This window comes from Lucilia sericata, unplaced genomic scaffold (genome assembly GCF_015586225.1).
Source record: "Lucilia sericata isolate MDLA Ls3-8-SP2 unplaced genomic scaffold, ASM1558622v1 Contig001733F_arrow, whole genome shotgun sequence".
NCBI classification, from domain to species: Eukaryota; Metazoa; Arthropoda; class Insecta; order Diptera; family Calliphoridae; genus Lucilia; species Lucilia sericata.
In genome coordinates, this window is record NW_023995638.1 from 18149 (window position 1) to 42157 (window position 24009).

Sequence of the window (24009 nt, forward strand, 5' to 3'; positions counted from 1 at the left end):
CGTACATAGTTCGTTTTGTACTTTTCTACTGTCATATAGTAATTTTCATTACATATTATTTTTGGGTTCACTAAAAAGTCACATTCCTTTGTTTATAGTAAAAGAAAATAAGTACAATGGGTTCCCAAATATGTACTAGATTCATTCACGAATCAGAAAATTTAATGGGTGTTTGCAATAAATTTTCAAGTCTAGGTTGTGATGATTTGACTGAATCTCTTTTAGAGGCAAAACTGCAAACGCCGTGCTTATGAAGGCGTATATATGGCTGATGACGGAATCGTCAGCCCAGATTATAAAGCGATAGGTAGGGATAGGTATCAAGAGACCAAAGCTGAGATGATAGATTTTATAAAAATGTCCAAAGCTTCCGCTGAAAACAATCAAAGAGACAGTGGTCCTTCTCATTCCTCAGCATTTGATCCATCTAGTTACCATCCACTAAACATGACTTATGAAGCGCCAGATATGGGTGTCAACGTTCCACCATGCGATGCACCTGACTTTCATGGTTCCTATGAAGAGTGGCCTTCATTTAGAGACATGTTCAGTGCTGTTTACATCAGCAAAATAAGAATGCCAGACGTACAAAAGTTATTGTACTTAAGAAGAAAGGCAAAAGGTGAAGCAAGTTCTATTGTAAATAAATCAAATGAATTATTCATTATCAAATGAAAATGAATAATTCCAATAGGCAGAAAAATAACAAAGCCCTTCGGGTGCCTAATTGTAAGTTATGCGACAAAAATCATTACTTAAGATTTTGTCAAAAATTTTCAAACTTCTCTAAACAGCAACGAAACGATTTTGTCGCACAAAATCAACTGTGCATTAACTGTTTATCCCCAGTTCATAAAGTTTCTGAGTGTACAAGTGTAAACAGATGTGATCAATGTGGTAATAAACATCACAGCATGTTACATTTGAATAAAAATGATAATCAAAATTCTCAAAAAAAGATTACTAAGAAAAATTCGTCGGTCGCTTTCCATGCGGATCCGATAGATATAGAGAATGAAGACGCAGAAGAAAGTACTGAGCTCTCACGAAATCCATGTTGTTACAAATCAACTACACAAGCAACTAACACTCAGACCCACTTAACCGTTAATCAGGATGATATCTTACTTCCCACAGCGCTTGTTCAAATTTTACACTGTGGTGAGCCATTTACAGTCAGAGCACTGATAGATTCTGGTTCAAAAAGATCATTCCTGACTAGTAGAATTTCAAAAAGGCTAAACCTGATTACGGAAAATGCAAATTTCGAAATCTGCGGATTGGGTGGTACAGTAGTAGCTAATGCTAATAAAGTAAGTTCTATTACTTTATACAATCAAAGGCATGAATTCAAGTTAACAACAAAAGTCATAATTGTTTCCAATTTGACAAATTTTATGCCTAGCTGTTCAATAGAAATTTCTGAACTCTCCGACGTCAGAGACTTATGCTTAGCTGATCCGAATTTCTTAGTATCTGCTCAAATAGACATGCTGCTAGGAAGTGACATAATTCCTCACATCATACTTGATGGACTAAGGAAAAACGTTTTGGGTAATTTAATTGCTCAGAATTCTATTTATGGCTGGTACATTTACGGTCCAATGAAATTGCACACAATTTCACTTACGGCCATAGACAACTTACAAAGCGAAAATGAAAGTATTAGCTCAATATTAAGAAAGTTCTGGGAAATAGAGGAAATTCCGCAAATAGCTAATCAATCAGAAGCAGATCTCATTTGTGAAAATCTATATAAAGAGACAACTTCTCGACAGTCCGATGGTAGATATGTGGTTAAACTTCCGTTTAAAAATGAATTCCCAGAATCTGAGTTTTTGCAAGCGTCTCGATATTTGGCAAAGAAGCAATATTTACATATTGAACAAAGGCTTGAAAAACATGACACGCTTATGCAAGTTTATAATGACATCTTGAATGAATATATTTCTCTCGGTCACATGAAGAAATCAAATTCTCAAGAAATTTGTCATAATGGAAAGTTCTTTTCATATTATTTGCCACATCATGCGGTTTTTAGACCTGAAAGTGCATCAACAAAAGTTCGTATCGTTTTCAACGGATCACGAAAGACAAAAAGTTCAAGGTCATTAAATGACGTTCTCCACGTCGGACCAACCTTACAGGCAGATTTAATGACAGTCATTCTAAATTGGCGTTTATATAAGTATGTCTTTAATGGAGACATTGAGAAAATGTATCGTCAAATATTAGTTCATGAATCTGATCGTTCGTATCAAAAAATTTTGTTTCGAAAAAATATTTCAAGTCCAATTGAAGATTTTGAGTTGACAACGGTAACTTTCGGTATAGCATGTGCACCTTATTTGGCAATTAGGACCCTTCTACAATTAGCATCAGATTCTGAAAAAGATAGTCCTTTATCTGCAAGAATTTTGAGAAAAGAGACATATGTTGACGACATATTGTCCGGAGGCCATTCATTGTCATCGGCAATGGAAGCTCAAAAACAGCTGATTGATACTTTAAAATCAGCAGGGTTCCCATTAAAAAAGATAACGGCAAATCATCCAGATTTGTTGTCTCAGATATCATCTGATGATTTATTGAACACAGAATTTTTGAAATTCTATGATTCAAGTTCAACAAAAACTTTGGGAATTTGTTGGAATGCTATAAGTGATTCCTTCACTTATAAAGTAGAACAATTAAATTCGACATCATCGGCAACAAAAAGGCAGATTCTCTCTGCTGTTGCTAAACTTTTCGATCCCGCAGGATGGCTTACGCCTATTACTATTCAAGCCAAGATTCTTTTACAAGAATGATGGCAAGACGGGGTCGGTTGGGATGACGAGGTCAAACCACAATTTCTTGATAAATGGAAAATATTTGTTGACAGTTTCCCTACTATCGAATCCATTGAAATTCCAAGATGGATCCAATACCATCCTCAATATAATATCCAAATACATGGATTTTGTGACGCTTCTGAGCAGGCTTATTGCGCTACACTATATGTGGTATCCGAGAACTCTGGTATTCGGTATTCACATCTGCTTTCTGCTAAAAGTAAAGTTGCCCCCTTGCAACGGATAAGTTTACCTCGACTTGAGTTATGCGGAGCTCTTCTGCTTTCCAGACTCGTAAAGCAAGTACTTACGAACCTTCCATTCTGCAGCCCAAAGCTTTACTTATGGTCAGACTCAACCATAGTTTTAGCTTGGCTACAAAAACCTCCATCAGTCTGGAAAACGTATGTAGCTAACAGAACAACTCAGATTATAGAGAATGTTGGTAATGCCAGTTGGAATCACGTTCCAACGGATCACAACCCAGCTGATCTTGGCACTCGCGGTTGTAAACCACAAGATCTTGTTAACAACCCATTGTGGTGGTATGGACCAATGTGGCTCTTGGATTCCCAAGCAAATTGGCCCAAATATAGTTCTCTACCTGACGCTCTTCCGGAAAAAGGAGGATTTCAGTCTGTTTTTCAACACCGGCTGACAACAGTATAATCGATAGATTCTCCTCTTATCCTCGAGCTCTTGCTGTTACAGCTTACGTGCTCAGGTTTATTAACGCTATCAGGAAGAAAGGTTTAAAGGTTCAGCATTCTAGTTTGACTCTTAGCCTTACGGAGCTTAAAGAATCAAAAGTTATGCTGATCAAACTAACTCAACGAGTTTATTATCCCCAGGAGTATAGTCAGCTCTCTGATGCGAAACTAATTTCAAAGAAAAGTTCTATTCTCACTTTGAACCCATTTCTGGATTCGAATGGAACTATGAGAGTTAACGGTAGATTAGCCAATTCATGCCTAACCTATGATGAAAGGTACCCTTTCATTATTCCAAACTCGTCTAACTTCTGTAGAATGTTTCTTGACTTTACTCATAAAACTCTGTTGCATGCTGACATTTCCCTAATGATGAATGCAATTCAAAATCAATTCTATATACCAGGACTTAAAAGAACTGTTAAAAAATGTGTTCACCATTGTTTAGTGTGCGTCCGTTATAAGCAAAAGCTGAAGTCTCAGATTATGGCAGCTCTTCCCCCGGAAAGATGCTCCTTTTCTTTACCATTCACTTATGCGGGTGTTGATTTTGCGGGACATTTTCAGATAAAATCAGGTAACTTGCGAAACTCTCCTTATATGAAAGGATACGCTTGTATTTTTTTTTTTTTTTTGCTTTTCAACAAAAGCTATACATCTGGAAGCGTGCTCTAGCTTATCCTCCGACGCGTTTTTAGCAGCTTTCGTACGATTTACGGGTAGAAGGGGGTTGCCTAAACGCCTTATGTCCGATAATGGCACAAATTTTCTCGGCGCCAGTAGATCGTTGCGAAAGGAATCTCTCTCATTTTTACGAAAATCAGCTGAAGATATAAGTAAAAAATATGCAGTCCATGGGTTTGAGTGGAAGTTCATTCCTCCTAGTGCTCCACATATGGGAGGTCTTTGGGAGGCTGGTGTAAAAAGTTTTAAGATTCACTTTCAGAAAATAGCTGGCAACCAAAAGTTTAACTTTGAAGAGTTTTCGACTCTATTAACCCGAACTGAAAGTGTCCTAAACTCCAGACCTATTTCCGCAATGTCCGAGGATCCTGAAGATTTACAAGCCCTAACTCCTGGTCACTTTTTAAGAGGAGCTCCATTGATGTTCGCCCCTGAACTGCCTTCAGAGAATTTATCGATAATAAACCGATGGGAGCGGCTCAAGGCTTTTCATCATCGACTTAGTCAACGCTGGAAGACTGAATATCTTCATGAACTTCACAAGCGTTACAAGTGGAAAAACCCACAGCGGGATTTGCAGAAAGATGACTTTGTTGTCATAAAGGATGAGCTCCTACCTCCAAATGAGTGGAAGATGGGACGAATTGATTTGTCCATACTGGAAAAGATAAACGCGTTCGTGTAGCTGACGTCCGAACAGCGTCTGGAACCGTTACCAGACCAATAGTCAAACTTTGCATGCTTCCGATTTGTGATAAGTCAGTAGATTGACTAGGATTGTATTTTCTGTATGTCCTATATGTTCTGTTCAAATTGTTCAAATTTGTGTTAGCGAACCCATTACTGCTGCTTTGTTTTGTTCTTCTTTTCCCTTTGCAGATGGATCAGTTCCCAGAGTCTGAAATGTGCCTAGTCTGTTTCCGCTACCACCCTCTTCGCTACTGCAAGCAGTTTAAGAAGATGACGGTAAACAAAGACAATATGTCGTTCGGGTCCATCGCTATTGTTCCAATTGCTTCGCCCGCACGCATCTAGTCGGAGGATGTATTTCAATGGAGGCCTGCCAGGAGTGTGGAGATTTGCATCACACCATGTTGCATCCTGAGCGGTCCCAACGACAACGTCTCCAACAACAACAACGTCTCCAACAACAACCACAACGACGTCAACAACAACCACAACAACGTCAACAACAACAACAACAACAACGTCGTCGACCACAACCTCGCCAGCAGATGCAATCTTCACGTCGCGTCAGCAACAACCTCAACGTCGCCGTCAGCTGGTACAAAGTCGTCGTCCCCAACCACGCCGTCGTCAACCTGTTGCAGTTACCCAAAATGGTACAACAGATTGTTGCAGCTGTGGGTCAGTTGTCGGGGGCATTAAACATTGCACCAGTGCAAGAGGGGCGTGATGTCGAGGATCGATCTGGCAACGACTTGATCGACCTCGACTAAGCCGCATCGGCCACTTATTCAGCGGCGGTGTAAGTACGGCCCAAGCCATACTTTCGCGGCTAAGGAGGACGAAGAAGTCAGTCTTCGATGAAAACCCGAGCGCCAGCGGCCAAATTATTTAAATTAAAAACCAAAAAAAAAAAAAAAACACACAAACCAAACAATTTAAACAAAACAAATTACAAACGTTTATGAAAACAAACAATTAAACGAACATTTACACAAACAAGGAAAACATTTAAACAAAAATAATAAAACCCAGTGCAGTGCAGTGATTCCCACACACACACACACACCTATATTTACTTAAAAACTAAAATCCAAAAATTAATACAATTAACAAAACATTTAAAACAAATTGTAACGCACTACAAACCTAAAATTAAATAAAACAAACAAATTGAATTTTAACCACAATAAACAACAAACTGAATTACAACAACACAAAACTTCTTAATTCCTTTTTTTTACTGAGTCCCACAGCTATCGAAAGAGAAGTAAGTATATTTCAGGTTCTTTGAAATAAATTACAAATCGAAAGAAATCTATTTAATTTGTTACATCTCTTGTAACAAATTTACAATTTTGTTTGAGTTATCCAAACAAAACAACAAATTCCCAATTGTTCCAATTGGAAATTTGTTTACACATAGATAACGTCACGTAGGATTTGTTGAGGTAGATTGGGAATCTGGGCGGTCTTCTTGGTCCCTGGTGTGCTGGTTGCATGTTGTTGTTTTTTTTTTGTAGATTCTTGTGTGTGGAAGGTTTTTGTGGTGTCGTGTTGAGTTTTCTTGGGTTGAATGTTCCTGTGCGTGGTTTTTCTTTTGTTATTGAATTGTGTAAATGAAATTTTGGTCTTTGCATGTTGAATTGTGTTGTTTCGCTTTTGTTTGTTTTCTTAGTTGTTCAATGTTTATTCTTTGTTGTTGACATGTCAAAAAGAAAAGAAAATAAACATCAATAAGGTGACTCAAATATTAAGATGATTTAAAAAAATAGGGTTGCCGGATAGGAAATATGATGGAAGGAAGAGAGTTAGATAAAAGGTCTTCTCTTAATAAAAAAAGGCAACTTCAAGGCCAAAGGCAATAGTACAATGACCCAAATATGACAAATGTACAAAGTGCTCTGGGAAAAGAAAAGAAAACGTTGTTTTTTTTTTATATATAATATTTGTTTGTACAAATTGTCCGTTACTTTCTTGTGTGGTTTTTTAGGAAAATTAAAGTTAATTTCAATCAGATATAGAAAGTAACTCAGAAGTGAAACAAGTGTGTACCAATTACATTTAAATATAACAATAAGGTGAACATATTGAATATAAACTGTTCAAGAATATATTGACAACAGGTACAAGTGCCTTCCAAATATACCAGAAATAGTGAATATTCAAAGAAACCAGTGAGTAAAAAGAAAAAAAAATAAAAACGTTAGAGTAAAATAAGGTGATTAGTTTTGAAATGATGAATATTTTTTTATATTTAATAAAATAGAAACGTGTCATAGGACAAGCAGATGGGAAATTGTATGAGAATAACTCATGAACCTTGCGGAAAAGTCCATACGACACCTATTCTGGGAGTAGAATATTCAAATTCAAATTTGGAGGTAATACTGTTCTTTATATATATATATTTAAAATTATATTGGTAGCCCAGTAGTGGTATAATAACACACATCATCTACAAGTCACATTATTTGAGTTGAAAAGTAATTCTATAAGAAACCCTGGATCAGAACCATTAATCAGAATCAGAACCTGCGAATACGTTCCACAAAATAAAATTGACTTTATAGCAAAAAGGCATTAGGGTAATACGAGTTAGGTTAGGTTAAGTTATATATAATTAATTTGTTTAGAATAAGTTTAGGCTTTTAATTTTTAAGAAATATAATTGTTAAGTTTGATATTTTCTTTGTTTGTGAAGGGATCGAACTAAATACAATAATAGTAATTTTCGAAAAAAAAGAAGGCGAGGAATAGTATATTAGAGCCTCAAAAGATTCATCCTTCAGGGAGCTCCTTTAGGGATTTGCAAAAAAAAAAATATATAGAAATTTAACGTTTTAAAATAGTGAGTAAAGTTTTGAAACTCAATAGAAAAGTTGTTTTAGTTGATCCTTATTTAGTTTGATTGTGTTATTTGTATAGGTTAAATGTTTTTTTTTTGTTTAGTCATTAATTTTATATAGATTAAGTTTAGTATTAGAAAAGAAATTAGTTTTTAATATCATCCTTATATAGGAAACAAAAAAAGAAAAAAAATTTTACTTAAATCTTGAAAACCCATTCTATTATTCAAGTTTATAGAAAAACTGAATAAATAGCGTGTGTCGATTTTCATTGTTTGGTTAAAACAATTGAAAACAATTGGAGAAAGCGAAATTTTATGAGCTATTTCAAATAAAAAAAAAGGAAAATTAGAAAAAGAAAAATTATTATTGGTTAAAGTAACCGTTCGTTTGAACTTAAATGTTCTTTATGTTAGCTAGAAACCCCGGAAACAAAAGATGAAATAATTATTAGGCAATTAACTAAGAATATAAATAATTTTAAAAAAAATAACGTATTTTGACAATTTGAATTTTAAAAGACCTTTTGCTATATATAGAAATCATACCTGTTAGTTTAAGTTATATTGATGTTTATTTTAAGTATTAAATGTAATAAATGTGATTTGAAAAGAAATTTTGTTATAAAAATGTGTTGCTAAATTTTGTGCAGTTACAGGTACAGTGGGCCGAAGATGTGTAAGTTGGTGATATGGTGAGTTGTTAAATATGTGTATAAGAACAAGAATATGAAAGGGGTCATTAATAGGATAAGTGACCAAGGTAGGGTGGGCGACGAAGATGGGATTAACATCTTTACCCATAATTTATAAATGTTTGTGTTATATGGAAATGAAATTGAGTGAAGTTAGGTAGTTAGATATTTATTTTTTTTGTTGTGACGAACCACAGTTGGTGTAGATGCGGGTTGAGATCCCACGCCGAAGACTGAGCTAGTAGAGGCGGCATCGTAGATCACCAAAAGAACACAGAAGGTTTCGTAACAATAAATGGCGCCCAATCGGAAACGAATACCAACATCATGTTGAAACGGAAATCGTCCTAACAGTTGAAAATAAGAGTTAGTTTGCGTATTTCTTGGCATGATATATTTGTCATTGTCCTAACATCTAAAGAGTGGTTAGTTTGCATATGATAAATAAGTTAGATAGGAGAAATTATATAGGGTATTAAACAAAATTGTCCTAATAAAAAGGAAATTAATTAGTTTGCGATTTTGTTTATAGTTCTTTTTGTTTATGTAGATAAAAATCTCACCGTATAAATGTCCTAATATCAAGAATATAGTTTGCATTATGTACTGAGAATATTATTGAGTAAATTGAAATATGTCCTAAATTTGAAAATAAGATTTAGTTTGCAAATTTCAATATCATTAGGGAAAATATATGAAAGCAAGTCATTATAAAACACAACATTTTTTTTTTGGATACCGTCAGAAACATATTTAACATTACAACATCAACCACCAAAACAGCTTTTACATCTACTGGAAATCCACTGTTCCTGTAATTTTATGTTATAGTGTTTTGTAAAATTTTAAAATATATTTTTTGATAGTATTATAAATTTTTGTAATTTCTTTGTGAAAATTTTGTAACCTTATTGTGTCATCTGTGTTTTGTGTAATTTTATTTTAATTTTGTTTAATTAGTGTAGTATTAAATGTTAATTGTATTTTATGTAATTTTATGTCAAAAATTAGTTTTGTATTGTGTGAATTTTATGTTGTAATCGTGCTTTATTAAAAAAAGTGAACTTTCTAAAAATATAATTAAGTATATGTATATTGTTTTCATTTATGTTTTATTTATGTTAGTTCATTAGTATCGTTCATTAATTTATGTATTTATTTATTATATTTTTAAGATACTTATTTCTTTAAAATACAGAAAGTATAAAAAAAAAAACCAATAAATTAGAATTTTTAAAAGAAAGATTACTAAAATGCCATTAGGGAGAACGCCAATGAACGCCGATAGGGAACCTAGGGAAACAGGAACATTTTTTGATATGTCGGAAACTATTTCAACACCACAAACTCACCCATCAAACGATCCACTATTGCATGCACAAACAACAGTTTCTGGGCAACAAACCGGAGCAATACCGAAAACTTTTGTTCCTCCGAAGAACTACAATTTTCCACCAGCCAATATATCTCAAACACAAAGAGGTTTTTCATCGTGCAATAGCCCAAGGGCTTATGCTGGCCTTATTCGTGAATTGATATCTGAAAATGTTAAGGGATATAGATCAGAACTGGAAGATAAAATAGATTTGAAAATTCGAGAAAGTTTAGAGGAAGGTTTTTCGAAAATGATTAGGGAAATACAGAAAATGAGTATCGCAGGGAAAACAAGTGATGGTGTAGATTCTTTGGTTAGTGAGGAAAGTGAAAAAAGGTCAGGACAAACAGAAGAAGCTCCCACAAAGAGGAAGCCGGAAGCTCAGCCATGTCCACAAAGGAGATTAGATTTCAGAGAATCCTCTTCGAATATTAATACGCCTCCTGGCAATGATTCTCCACAAAACCTTTGTGGGACACTTAAACCAATGAGAAATCTTATAGGTGTGGATAAATGGGACATCAGTTTCGATGGCAACATAGATAAGTTGTATATAGAAGATTTTATATTTCGTATTGAATACATGCTCAAATACCACAACTACTCATGGCAAGAACTTAAAGGGGAATTCCACAAATTACTAAAGGGAGATGCCAAAGACTGGTATTGGTTACTGGTACAACAAAGACCTATAGAATCATGGGATGAATTGAAGAAAGCTCTTAGAGTACAATATGGTTCCGTGCGAAGTGAGTACGAAAGGTTGAGGGACTTTGAAGAGCGGCGACAACAACCGGGAGAGTCAATTGATGATTTCTTTCAGGCTATGCGAAAGTTAAGGTCAAGACTTAGAAATCCCTTGCCAGAATACGAAGTTATAAGAATATTGAAAAGAAATTTACGTCAAGGTATATCTCAAATAGTTTATTCTGTTCAGGTATTTTCTGTAGAGCATTTGAGAGATACGTGCAAGGAAGTTGAAAGAAATTATTTCCGTGGACGAATGACAAACATTCCACAAACACGTTTCGTACCACCTAGGAAACAACTTGAGGAAGTTGATATGGAGTTAGAGGGAGAAAAACAAACGGAAGTAGTAGAGGAAATCAAATATAAAACGGACAGTACTTACCGGAAATCAAACAATATGAATACTGATAAGGTGCTTTGTTGGAACTGTAGATTACAGGGTCACTTATTTAACGATTGTCCCAGTGTTCAGAGAACCTTGTTCTGCTACAGGTGCGGATTAATGGGAGTTGTTACTCCTAATTGTCCCAAATGTTCGGGAAACAAGATAGGGAGTGTGACGAAAGCGGCGGAGTCACGCTCCACCCAAACTATAGCCGAACAACAGCCAATGTAGGCATTCAATGTGATGTGAGTGAACCTGAAAAGAGTAAAATGGAAGATGAGAAAGTAATAATAGTGAGGAAAAGTGATATGAAAGTAGTACAGGAAAATAAGAATAGAAGAATAGTAGGATCATATGATGAGCGTTTGAAAAGATACATGGAAGTTAGAAATAGGATTTTTAATACGGAAAATGACAATACAAAACTGGATAGAATCAAAAGAACTAGGAAAAGATTTAAAAGTAAAAAAGCACTTTGTGATGAAATAGGCAATGTAATCAGAAAATGTGATGATATAAACAACTATGATATCGATCCTAGAGCCTTTGTTGAGATAAAATTAGAGAATATATTAGTAAAAGGTCTCTTGGATAGTGGAGCCTCGATAAGTCTGCTTGGAAAAGACTGCGAGAAGATTATAGACAAGCTAAATAGTCCAATAAAACCAACTTTTGCTAACATACAAACTGCAGGTGGAAAACACTATCAAGTTCTGGGGAAAATTGATGTTATGGTAGAATATAATGAAAAAAAGAATATAATAGAATTCTACTTATGTCCTAATTTAATACAAAATGCTTATTTAGGTGTAGATTTCTGGACGAAATTCAATATAGCCCCAAATTTGTTTCAATTATCGGAAATACAATTTGATAAATTGAAGGACCATTATCCTCTTGAATTGAAAGATGTAGAACAACATGAACTAACTGCTCGACAAAAGGATAAGTTAGTAAATGTTGTAAACAAATTTCGAACTTTTGAGAGAGATGGTTTAGGTAGAACTAATCTAGAAGTTCACACTATTGAGCTTATAGATAACACAACACCAGTCAAGGATAGATACTATCCGGTATCACCGGCTGTTCAGGAATTAATATATGCCGAAGTAGATAATATGTTGAAATTAGGTATTATAGAAGAGAGCAACAGTCCTTGGAGCAATAGATGTACTCTAGTTAGAAAACCAGAAAAAAATCGACTATGTCTAGATGCTAGGAAATTAAACGACAGGACAATCAAGGATGCTTATCCCATACAAAACATTGAGGGAATTCTAAGTAGACTTGACGAGACCTTTTATATCAGCAGTGTCGATTTAAAATTCGCTTTCTGGCAAATCAAACTGGAAGAGAAATCGAGAACATACACAGCTTTTACGATTCCAGGCCGACCACTATACCAATATGTTGTAATGCCATTTGGTTTATGCAACGCGGCGCAAAGACTGTGTAGGCTAATGGATAGGGTTATACCGCAAGAGTTAAGGCAGAATGTTTTCACCTATCTAGATGATTTGTTGATCATATCAGCAGACTTTGATAAACATTTAGAGTTGTTAGAGAAAGTAGCAGATTGTTTAAACAAGGCAAACCTAACCATTGGCCTAAGCAAATCAAAATTCTGTTTTAAAGAACTTAATTATTTAGGATTTATCGTAGGAGGAGGAATTATGAAAACGGATCCCAAGAAAATAGAAGCAATCCGAAATATACCGTTGCCTAAATCCGTAAAAGAAATCCGCAGTTTCTTAGGTACGGCGGGTTGGTACCGCCGCTTTATTCGCGACTTCTCTTCTTTAACCGCACCACTATCTGATCTCATAAAGAAAGGAACTAAATTTGAAATGACAGAAAAGGCAATCGAGAGTTTTAACAAGTTGAAAAATGCGTTAACAACAGCACCTGTATTGGCACATCCGAATTTCAACAAGCGATTTTTCGTGCAATGCGACGCTTCGGATTATGCGGTAGGAGCAGTGTTGTTCCAAAAGGACGAGTTCGGCAACGAAAAACCCATTTCATTTTTTTCACAAAAGCTCATAGAAGCACAAAAAAACTACAGCGTTACCGAAAAGGAATGCTTAGCTGCTGTCCTAGCCATTAAAAGGTTCAGACCATACATTGAACTGATGCCTTTTACGGTGATAACAGACCATGCTAGCTTAAAGTGGCTGATGTCACTAAAAGATTTAAATGGAAGGTTAGCTAGATGGGCTTTGCAGTTACAAAGTTATGATTTTGAAATTGAACATTGTAAGGGAGCAGAGAACATTGTAGCAGACACGTTATCAAGATTGGTTGAGTCAATAGAAATAGATAGAGGAAAAATATTAGGTTTTGAAACGTTAGAATTCGAGTCGGATGAGTACAAAGATTTATTAGATACTGTTAGGAAAAATCAAGAGAAATTGCCGGATATAAAGATAATGAATGACTTAGTATTTAAGAGAAATATAACTGATTATGAACTACAAGAATTTGAGTGGAAATTATGGATTCCAAGTTCATTAACACACATACTGATTAGTGAATCTCATGAACCAGAAGACAAAGCTCACGGAGGTATCAACAAAACCTTACAACGTTTAAGAACAAAATACTACTGGCCTAATATGGTAACTCAGGTCAAACATTATATAAGAAATTGTACAATCTGTAAGGAAACGAAACCTACAAATACTATATTGAGACCGGAAATAGGAAAACAAGTAACAACAGATAGACCTTTTCAAAAGATTTACATTGATTTTCTTGGTAAATATCCAAGATCTAAAAGCGGAAATGCTTATATTTTCATAGTAGTTGATCATATGACCAAGTTCGTATTTTTAAAGGCAATGAGAGAAGCTACAACGGCAAATGTTGTGAGATTTCTAAAAGATCAAGTTTTCCATATATTTGGTGTACCAGAGGTTATTCATTCAGACAATGGACAACAATTTACTTCCAAAGAATTTGCGAGAATGATTGAAACATATCAGATAACACATCTAAAAACTGCTGTTTACTCTCCACAATCAAACGCTTCTGAGAGAGTAAATCAGAGTGTTTTGTCTGCCATCAGAGCATATATGGAAAATGATCACAGGGAATGGGATATTAACTTACCGGATATTGAGTTGTCTTTGCGCACATCTTGGCATTCTGCAACAGGTTGTAGTCCATTCTTCGCGTTGTTTGGACAAAATATGTTCACTTGCGGTTCGGACTACAAGTTAGCAAGACAATTGAAAGCTTTGGATGATAATGAAACCATAATTGAAAACTCTGATAGAATAAAACTAATAAGAGACAAAATGAAAGAGAACCTGGATAATGCATATAAGAAAAGTGCTTTAAGATATAACCGTGGGGCGAGAATAGTTAAATTTGTTCCTGGACAGGAAGTTTACAAAAGAAATTTTCTACTTAGCAACTTTAAGAACAACATTAATGCTAAATTTTGTAAAAAATTTACTAAATGTAGGATAGTGAAGGTGATAGGAAACAATATGTATGAATTGGAAACCTTAACAGGTACTCCATTAGGTATTTTCCACGCAAAGGATATTAAACAATGAATATAATAAAGTGCAATATAGTTTATAAGGATCAAATGTGCAATATATTAGTGACAAATAATCAAATTTTTACTTACGAGTGCAATATTAGGTTAAGATTTGTGTTTTGTCATTGATGTGTTGATTATTTCCTCCTTGATTATACAAATATTGTTCTTCGTCCAGTGTTTAAGGTCCTTTGTAACTAAAATGGTACCTGTGAAAATTGGAAGGTCCACTCATATTCATACAAGACACAGTAAATTGAAATACATTCCTAGGTTGAACATTCGTGGAGGATTGCCCGGCTAACTCTTTAGATGTAGAATGGTGGGTGTAGCCTACGTTGGGCGCTGAAGGATTTAAACAATCTTACCTCCCACTGTCGTTCCTGCGAAGCATCTGGGTACGCCAGAGTTTTGTTGAGGTAGATTGGGAATCTGGGCGGTCTTCTTGGTCCCTGGTGTGCTGGTTGCATGTTGTTGTTTTTTTTTTTTGTAGATTCTTGTGTGTGGAAGGTTTTTGTGGTGTCGTGTTGAGTTTTCTTGGGTTGAATGTTCCTGTGCGTGGTTTTTCTTTTGTTATTGAATTGTGTAAATGAAATTTTGGTCTTTGCATGTTGAATTGTGTTGTTTCGCTTTTGTTTGTTTTCTTAGTTGTTCAATGTTTATTCTTTGTTGTTGACATGTCAAAAAGAAAAGAAAATAAACATCAATAAGGTGACTCAAATATTAAGATGATTTAAAAAAATAGGGTTGCCGGATAGGAAATATGATGGAAGGAAGAGAGTTAGATAAAAGGTCTTCTCTTAATAAAAAAAGGCAACTTCAAGGCCAAAGGCAATAGTACAATGACCCAAATATGACAAATGTACAAAGTGCTCTGGGAAAAGAAAAGAAAACGTTGTTTTTTTTTTATATATAATATTTGTTTGTACAAATTGTCCGTTACTTTCTTGTGTGGTTTTTTAGGAAAATTAAAGTTAATTTCAATCAGATATAGAAAGTAACTCAGAAGTGAAACAAGTGTGTACCAATTACATTTAAATATAACAATAAGGTGAACATATTGAATATAAACTGTTCAAGAATATATTGACAACAGGTACAAGTGCCTTCCAAATATACCAGAAATAGTGAATATTCAAAGAAACCAGTGAGTAAAAAGAAAAAAAATAAAAACGTTAGAGTAAAATAAGGTGATTAGTTTTGAAATGATGAATATTTTTTTATATTTAATAAAATAGAAACGTGTCATAGGACAAGCAGATGGGAAATTGTATGAGAATAACTCATGAACCTTGCGGAAAAGTCCATACGACACCTATTCTGGGAGTAGAATATTCAAATTCAAATTTGGAGGTAATACTGTTCTTTATATATATATATTTAAAATTATATTGGTAGCCCAGTAGTGGTATAATAACACACATCATCTACAAGTCACATTATTTGAGTTGAAAAGTAATTCTATAAGAAACCCTGGATCAGAACCATTAATCAGAATCAGAACCTGCGAATACGTTCCACAAAATAAAATTGACTTTATAGCAAAAAGGCATTAGGGTAATACGAGTTAGGTTAGGTTAAGTTATATATAATTAATTTGTTTAGAATAAGTTTAGGCTTTTAATTTTTAAGAAATATAATTGTTAAGTTTGATATTTTCTTTGTTTGTGAAGGGATCGAACTAAATACAATAATAGTAATTTTCGAAAAAAAAGAAGGCGAGGAATAGTATATTAGAGCCTCAAAAGATTCATCCTTCAGGGAGCTCCTTTAGGGATTTGCAAAAAAAAAAATATATAGAAATTTAACGTTTTAAAATAGTGAGTAAAGTTTTGAAACTCAATAGAAAAGTTGTTTTAGTTGATCCTTATTTAGTTTGATTGTGTTATTTGTATAGGTTAAATGTTTTTTTTTTGTTTAGTCATTAATTTTATATAGATTAAGTTTAGTATTAGAAAAGAAATTAGTTTTTAATATCATCCTTATATAGGAAACAAAAAAAGAAAAAAAATTTTACTTAAATCTTGAAAACCCATTCTATTATTCAAGTTTATAGAAAAACTGAATAAATAGCGTGTGTCGATTTTCATTGTTTGGTTAAAACAATTGAAAACAATTGGAGAAAGCGAAATTTTATGAGCTATTTCAAATAAAAAAAAGGAAAATTAGAAAAAGAAAAATTATTATTGGTTAAAGTAACCGTTCGTTTGAACTTAAATGTTCTTTATGTTAGCTAGAAACCCCGGAAACAAAAGATGAAATAATTATTAGGCAATTAACTAAGAATATAAATAATTTTAAAAAAAATAACGTATTTTGACAATTTGAATTTTAAAAGACCTTTTGCTATATATATAGAAATCATACCTGTTAGTTTATGTTATATTGATGTTTATTTTAAGTATTAAATGTAATAAATGTGATTTGAAAAGAAATTTTGTTATAAAAATGTGTTGCTAAATTTTGTGCAGTTACAGGTACAGTGGGCCGAAGATGTGTAAGTTGGTGATATGGTGAGTTGTTAAATATGTGTATAAGAACAAGAATATGAAAGGGGTCATTAATAGGATAAGTGACCAAGGTAGGGTGGGCGACGAAGATGGGATTAACATCTTTACCCATAATTTATAAATGTTTGTGTTATATGGAAATGAAATTGAGTGAAGTTAGGTAGTTAGATATTTATTTTTTTTGTTGTGACGAACCACAGTTGGTGTAGATGCGGGTTGAGATCCCACGCCGAAGACTGAGCTAGTAGAGGCGGCATCGTAGATCACCAAAAGAACACAGAAGGTTTCGTAACAGATTACGGCAAACGATTGACTATCGTGTGAATGTCACGTAGGATCACGTGTGAGGTATTAACGGTCTCTTTTTTTAAAAGAAAACGTTGTTTTTTTTTTATATATAATATTTGTTTGTACAAATTGTCCGTTACTTTCTTGTGTGGTTTTTTAGGAAAATTAAAGTTAATTTCAATCAGATATAGAAAGTAACTCAGAAGTGAAACAAGTGTGTACCAATTACATTTAAATATAACAATAAGGTGAACATATTGAATATAAACTGTTCAAGAATATATTGACAACAGGTACAAGTGCCTTCCAAATATACCAGAAATAGTGAATATTCAAAGAAACCAGTGAGTAAAAAGAAAAAAAATAAAAACGTTAGAGTAAAATAAGGTGATTAGTTTTGAAATGATGAATATTTTTTTATATTTAATAAAATAGAAACGTGTCATAGGACAAGCAGATGGGAAATTGTATGAGAATAACTCATGAACCTTGCGGAAAAGTCCATACGACACCTATTCTGGGAGTAGAATATTCAAATTCAAATTTGGAGGTAATACTGTTCTTTATATATATATATTTAAAATTATATTGGTAGCCCAGTAGTGGTATAATAACACACATCATCTACAAGTCACATTATTTGAGTTGAAAAGTAATTCTATAAGAAACCCTGGATCAGAACCATTAATCAGAATCAGAACCTGCGAATACGTTCCACAAAATAAAATTGACTTTATAGCAAAAAGGCATTAGGGTAATACGAGTTAGGTTAGGTTAAGTTATATATAATTAATTTGTTTAGAATAAGTTTAGGCTTTTAATTTTTAAGAAATATAATTGTTAAGTTTGATATTTTCTTTGTTTGTGAAGGGATCGAACTAAATACAATAATAGTAATTTTCGAAAAAAAAGAAGGCGAGGAATAGTATATTAGAGCCTCAAAAGATTCATCCTTCAGGGAGCTCCTTTAGGGATTTGCAAAAAAAAAAATATATAGAAATTTAACGTTTTAAAATAGTGAGTAAAGTTTTGAAACTCAATAGAAAAGTTGTTTTAGTTGATCCTTATTTAGTTTGATTGTGTTATTTGTATAGGTTAAATGTTTTTTTTTTGTTTAGTCATTAATTTTATATAGATTAAGTTTAGTATTAGAAAAGAAATTAGTTTTTAATATCATCCTTATATAGGAAACAAAAAAAGAAAAAAAATTTTACTTAAATCTTGAAAACCCATTCTATTATTCAAGTTTATAGAAAAACTGAATAAATAGCGTGTGTCGATTTTCATTGTTTGGTTAAAACAATTGAAAACAATTGGAGAAAGCGAAATTTTATGAGCTATTTCAAATAAAAAAAAAGGAAAATTAGAAAAAGAAAAATTATTATTGGTTAAAGTAACCGTTCGTTTGAACTTAAATGTTCTTTATGTTAGCTAGAAACCCCGGAAACAAAAGATGAAATAATTATTAGGCAATTAACTAAGAATATAAATAATTTTAAAAAAAATAACGTATTTTGACAATTTGAATTTTAAAAGACCTTTTGCTATATATATAGAAATCATACCTGTTAGTTTAAGTTATATTGATGTTTATTTTAAGTATTAAATGTAATAAATGTGATTTGAAAAGAAATTTTGTTATAAAAATGTGTTGCTAAATTTTGTGCAGTTACAGGTACAGTGGGCCGAAGATGTGTAAGTTGGTGATATGGTGAGTTGTTAAATATGTGTATAAGAACAAGAATATGAAAGGGGTCATTAATAGGATAAGTGACCAAGGTAGGGTGGGCGACGAAGATGGGATTAACATCTTTACCCATAATTTATAAATGTTTGTGTTATATGGAAATGAAATTGAGTGAAGTTAGGTAGTTAGATATTTATTTTTTTTGTTGTGACGAACCACAGTTGGTGTAGATGCGGGTTGAGATCCCACGCCGAAGACTGAGCTAGTAGAGGCGGCATCGTAGATCACCAAAAGAACACAGAAGGTTTCGTAACAGATTACGGCAAACGATTGACTATCGTGTGAATGTCACGTAGGATCACGTGTGAGGTATTAACGGTCTCTTTTTTTATAACTGTCTATAACGGTCTTTTTTATACCCTCCACCACCATCAGTGGTGATAGAGGGTATATATAAGTTTGTCATTCCGTGTGTAACACCAAAAAATATTCATCTGAGACCCAACAAAGTATATATATTCTGGGTTCTTATGAAATTCTGAGTCGATTTAGCTATGTCCGTCTGTCTGTCTGTCTGGTTAAAACACGCTCACGTTAAAACTAAGCAAATGACATCAACCATATTCACTGAGAATATTCATTGTTTACCAGTTTGGTATTGAAAATCAGCAAAATCGGTTCACAACGTAAAAAGTTATGAGCAAAATTTTCAGACTACCTAAAAAAAATTAAGTTTTTTTTCCCTAATTCTGGAGTAGTTTTCTCAGAAACTACCAAAAATAATTCGACAAATTTTATCACAGATTATTTTTTCCATCTAAAGATTAATTATGTTTAAAATTGTAACAATCGATCCAAAATTTCCCATAGCCCCCATACAAAGGTACATATTCCCGGAACTTAATTTATCGTTAATAACTTCCTCAAATATATCGATATCAACACAAAATTTTGTACATATTGACATTATATGAACAGAAATCAAAACTACGGACTTAGATCTGTATCGGTCCACAATTGGTCATAGTTCCCATATAAGGTCTACTTTCGAATATCACTTAAATGAACATATTTTATTGATAAATAAAGCTATCGGGATAAAATTCAACATTAATATGTTCTGTATATACATAAATCAGTCTACGGAATTTTTTTCCGGATCGGTCCATAATTGGTCATAGCTCCCATATAAGGTTCACATCAGAAAATCACTTAAACGAGCATAATTCATAGATAAATAAAGCTATCTGGAAAAAATTCGACATGAATGTGTTTTGTGTGCATATGAATTACTCTACGAAATTTGTTCCGGATCGGTCCATAATCGGTCATAGCTCCCATATAAGGTCCACATCCGAAAATCACTCAAATACGCATAATTCATTGATTAATAAAGCTATCAGGGTAGAACCCCAGGTGAATATGTATCTACAAAATTATAAATAGTATCTGCATTACGGAAACAAAACATGCGCCGGGTTTTACAGTTCTCCATAAGGGAAATAAAGTACTTTAGTACTTAAGCTACGTTCACACCTGAAAAATATTTGGTCCAAATATTTGTAATAAATATTTTTGAAGTTGCGTCAAACAAACGCAATATTTATTTCATGTTTTATCAAACAGTGCACAGTGGGGCAGAATGGAAATTTTTTGGAAATAAATCTGGCATTTCTAAACGGCTGATCCGATCGGGATAAAGTTTGGCGTGAGCGTAGCAGATGCCCCAGGGACGGCGCTGTGGCGGCTCAAAGTAGGGTACCTACGACATGTAAAATTTTTAAACTTGTGCCATTTTTTTTGTTTTTCACCCAAATACAAAGATTTTTATATTTTCTGAAAGCGCTCGATCTTGAAAAAACATACTTGGACATACTACTTATCTCTTATAATATCAGAGTTATAGGCATTTAAAAATTTAGTGATACAAAATTTACCATACCTTGGTCCGCCTTTTTTTGAATACTGGGCGTAATTTTGGACCAAATGGACTCAATTTTTTCTTGTTAGTTAGACAACAAAATTTCCAATAATATACAAAAAATTTCCGAATATGACCTATTTTTTGTCAAAACTTCAACTTTGGGCGACATGTTCTAAAATCCCAAAGCTGGGATCAGAAAACTGAAAGCAGTTTTGGAAAGCTCAATATGTTTTCTATTTACTCCAAAACTATTTTCCCAGCCCTGAAAGAAATGTGGACCCTATGGGCAAAAAAGTAAAAAATCCCATTTTTGGGATTTTCATTCCTATTTTTGGGAATTACGGGATGCCCTTTTACCTTTTCAATTCTTATTTCTTATTTGAAATGACAAGTTTAACAAGCGTTGAAAATTTCATTGAGTTTTGTTGATAAATAAAGATTTTGTCATATATTACATATTTGTTTAATTTCTAAAACTATGATTTATATCAAAATTTTAATAGGGTCGCAGATAGCTACAACAATTTAGTCCATATTTATCCCTTAATATCTTTTTTTAGTTAGATATGGAAATTCTCGATTCTTTATAAAAATTTTCAAGCCAATATCTCAATTACATTCAAAAATATGTTCATTTAAACCTGTATCCTTTAATTTCATCTTTTTCATATTTTAGTATTAAATATGACAGAACATATTTAAATCTTATATTTACCTGTTTTCTATTTGTTTGCTTATCCTTATAATTGAAAGGTCCTATTATGCTTAAATTTTTAGAAATTTATAACAATTTTTTACCAAAATTTTTTCGACAGATCATTTCGTTCTGTTTCGTTTATCATCATGTAGGTAAAAATATACAGGTAATGATAATTTCGATTCATTCACTAATAAGAAATATTAATGACTGAATTACAGGTTATAGTAATATAGTCCTAAATGTTAATAGGTAGACAATTCGTAATTTTTTACTTTGGAATACCTGTATCGGAAATGACAAGAATTGGTATATAAGTAAACTTCTCAGATTTTAAGTACCATATTTAATAAATCTACAATGAAGATTACATTAAAGTACGAAGAGTTGTGTTCCGTTTTATGGAGTGTATCTTCAAAAGGGCCAGAAAGAATTGAAGACATTTCAAATTATATAAAAACTACATATAGTAGAAAAGTAGACAAAACAGGCAAAAATTGAAAACTTTTTAAAACTTTTTGATGTAAAAAGTAAGTCTGTGGATGGAAATCAAAAGAAATTTCGATTAAAATTTTGTAGTTGGATGGAAACTACTGTGGAAATCTCAACTTACAACACATCAACAGGAGCGCCTTGCAAGTCATACGAAGACTTATGTTCAAGGTAAAAAAAAAGAGGGTCACACAAAAACTTTTTTCAATCTCAAATGAGGAAATTGCTGATACATTTAACGAAATGCTGAAAAAGGAAAACCAACCTATGGATGCCGTACATATTACAACTATTCTTCCTAATGCATCACCAAAACGACTTAAGCGAATTGTGGAAAGTATACCAACTCCAACATCACAATCAAATTTTACTAAAGGGGAAGCAATAGCGCTTATGTTGGAACTGGGTCTCAGTCGAAATAAGTACCAAATATTAAGGAAAGCTCTGCATGAAAAAGGACACAATATATTACCATCATACAAGGCGATCCAGAAAAAAAAAAACAAACTATCCTACCATCACCTATTGCCGTTAATGATGTGGATGCTTGTATTGATATATCATCTTTGCTCGAAAACACAGCATCAAGAATTGTGTCAGACTTTTTAGAAGACCAACTAAGGAAAATTCATAACTGTGATGTTGTCTTAATGTGTAAGTGGGGATATGAGGTTTATCAGCACTTCCAGAATACAAACAAGCTTGTGGAAGTCGGACATTAGCAGACTACAAAAGTGTATTTATGTCATCATTAGTGCCATTACGAATTCGTTCATATTCCCTTAATCCATCATCGTCAAGCATCGGAAATTCATTTGAAGATATATGGATCAATACAACTCCGGGTTCAAAAAATTTTTGTAGACCCATTGGATTTGAATATATAAAGGAGTCAAAGAAAACAACAAAAGATTTAGTGGAATATTTAAAAGATGAAATAAATGCACTGGAGCCCATTTGCATAAAAATAAAGGAATTCTCTATTAACGTATCATATCAGCTAAGCTTAACAATGATTGATGGAAAGGTCAGCAATGCCATAACAGAAACTTCTTCCTTCTGGAGATGCTCAATATGTAATGAGAAAAAGTCGCAATTCTCAAATATAAACAAAAGCAGAAGTATTAATGAAGAAGTCCTGTCTTTCGGAATTTCACCACTTCATGCCAGAATACGATTTTTGGATTACTTTTTACACATAGCATACGACCTCAAATATAGAAAGAAGTGTGCCAGAGAATCTTACTAAATCAACAAAAAATAATGAAGAATTGAAAGAACTGAGAGCTGCGGAAAAAAAGCAGAATCCAAGAAGAATTTAAAGTTCAGATGGGATTCAACATCGACAAACCACTTCCAAGTTGCGGTAGTACAAATGACGGTAATACGGCGAGAAGGTTTTTTCGTGATTTTGAAATTACTTCAAAAATAACTGGAATCGACAAGGAGTTGCTTCGAAGAGTTAACATTATTTTAATGGCACTGAATAGTAAACATAAAATTAATGGAAATCGATTTGGGGAATATACATCTGAAATTTCTAAATTACTTTTATCTCTGTATCCATGGAGGGAACTAACACCAACAGTACACAAAGTATTGTTTCATGGTCAAATAATAATTGAATCGAATATTCTTCCACTTGGAGAGTTAACAGAAGAAGCCCAGGAAGCGAGGAATCGAGATTTTAATCCAAGAAGAATTTAAAGAATTTTAATCCAAGAAGAATTTAAAGTTCAGATGTGATTCAACATCGACAAACCACTTCCAAGTTGCGGTAGTACAAATGACGGTAATACGGCGAGAAGGTTTTTTCGTGATTTTGGAATTACTTCAAAAATAACTGGAATCGACAAGGAGTTGCTTCGAAGAGTTAACATTATTTTAATGGCA

General features: G+C 33.3%; 1 protein-coding gene and 1 long non-coding RNA gene across 3 annotated transcripts; one reads left to right on the forward strand and one right to left on the reverse strand.

Annotated features, from left to right (window-relative positions):
- The first annotated feature begins 357 nt into the window (after positions 1 to 357).
- Positions 358 to 2810, forward strand: LOC119612553. The gene is made up of 2 exons (XM_037968369.1): positions 358 to 639; positions 795 to 2810. The coding sequence occupies exons 1-2, from the start codon at positions 358 to 360 to the stop codon at positions 2808 to 2810; spliced, it is 2298 nt and encodes a 765-aa protein (XP_037824297.1).
- Positions 2811 to 6424: 3614 nt separating this feature from the next.
- LOC119612555 lies at positions 6425 to 15190 on the reverse strand. 2 transcript variants are annotated; one of them, XR_005232152.1, is made up of 4 exons: positions 14609 to 15190; positions 10966 to 11223; positions 9811 to 9997; positions 9676 to 9751 (listed from the first exon to the last, which is right to left on the reverse strand). It is a non-coding gene; the product is annotated as an uncharacterized LOC119612555 (long non-coding RNA). The 2 variants fall into 2 exon arrangements; XR_005232153.1 differs by lacking the exons at positions 9676 to 9751; positions 9811 to 9997 and adding an exon at positions 6425 to 6609 and having other exon boundaries at positions 14609 to 15187.
- Between the last annotated feature and the right edge of the window lie 8819 nt (positions 15191 to 24009).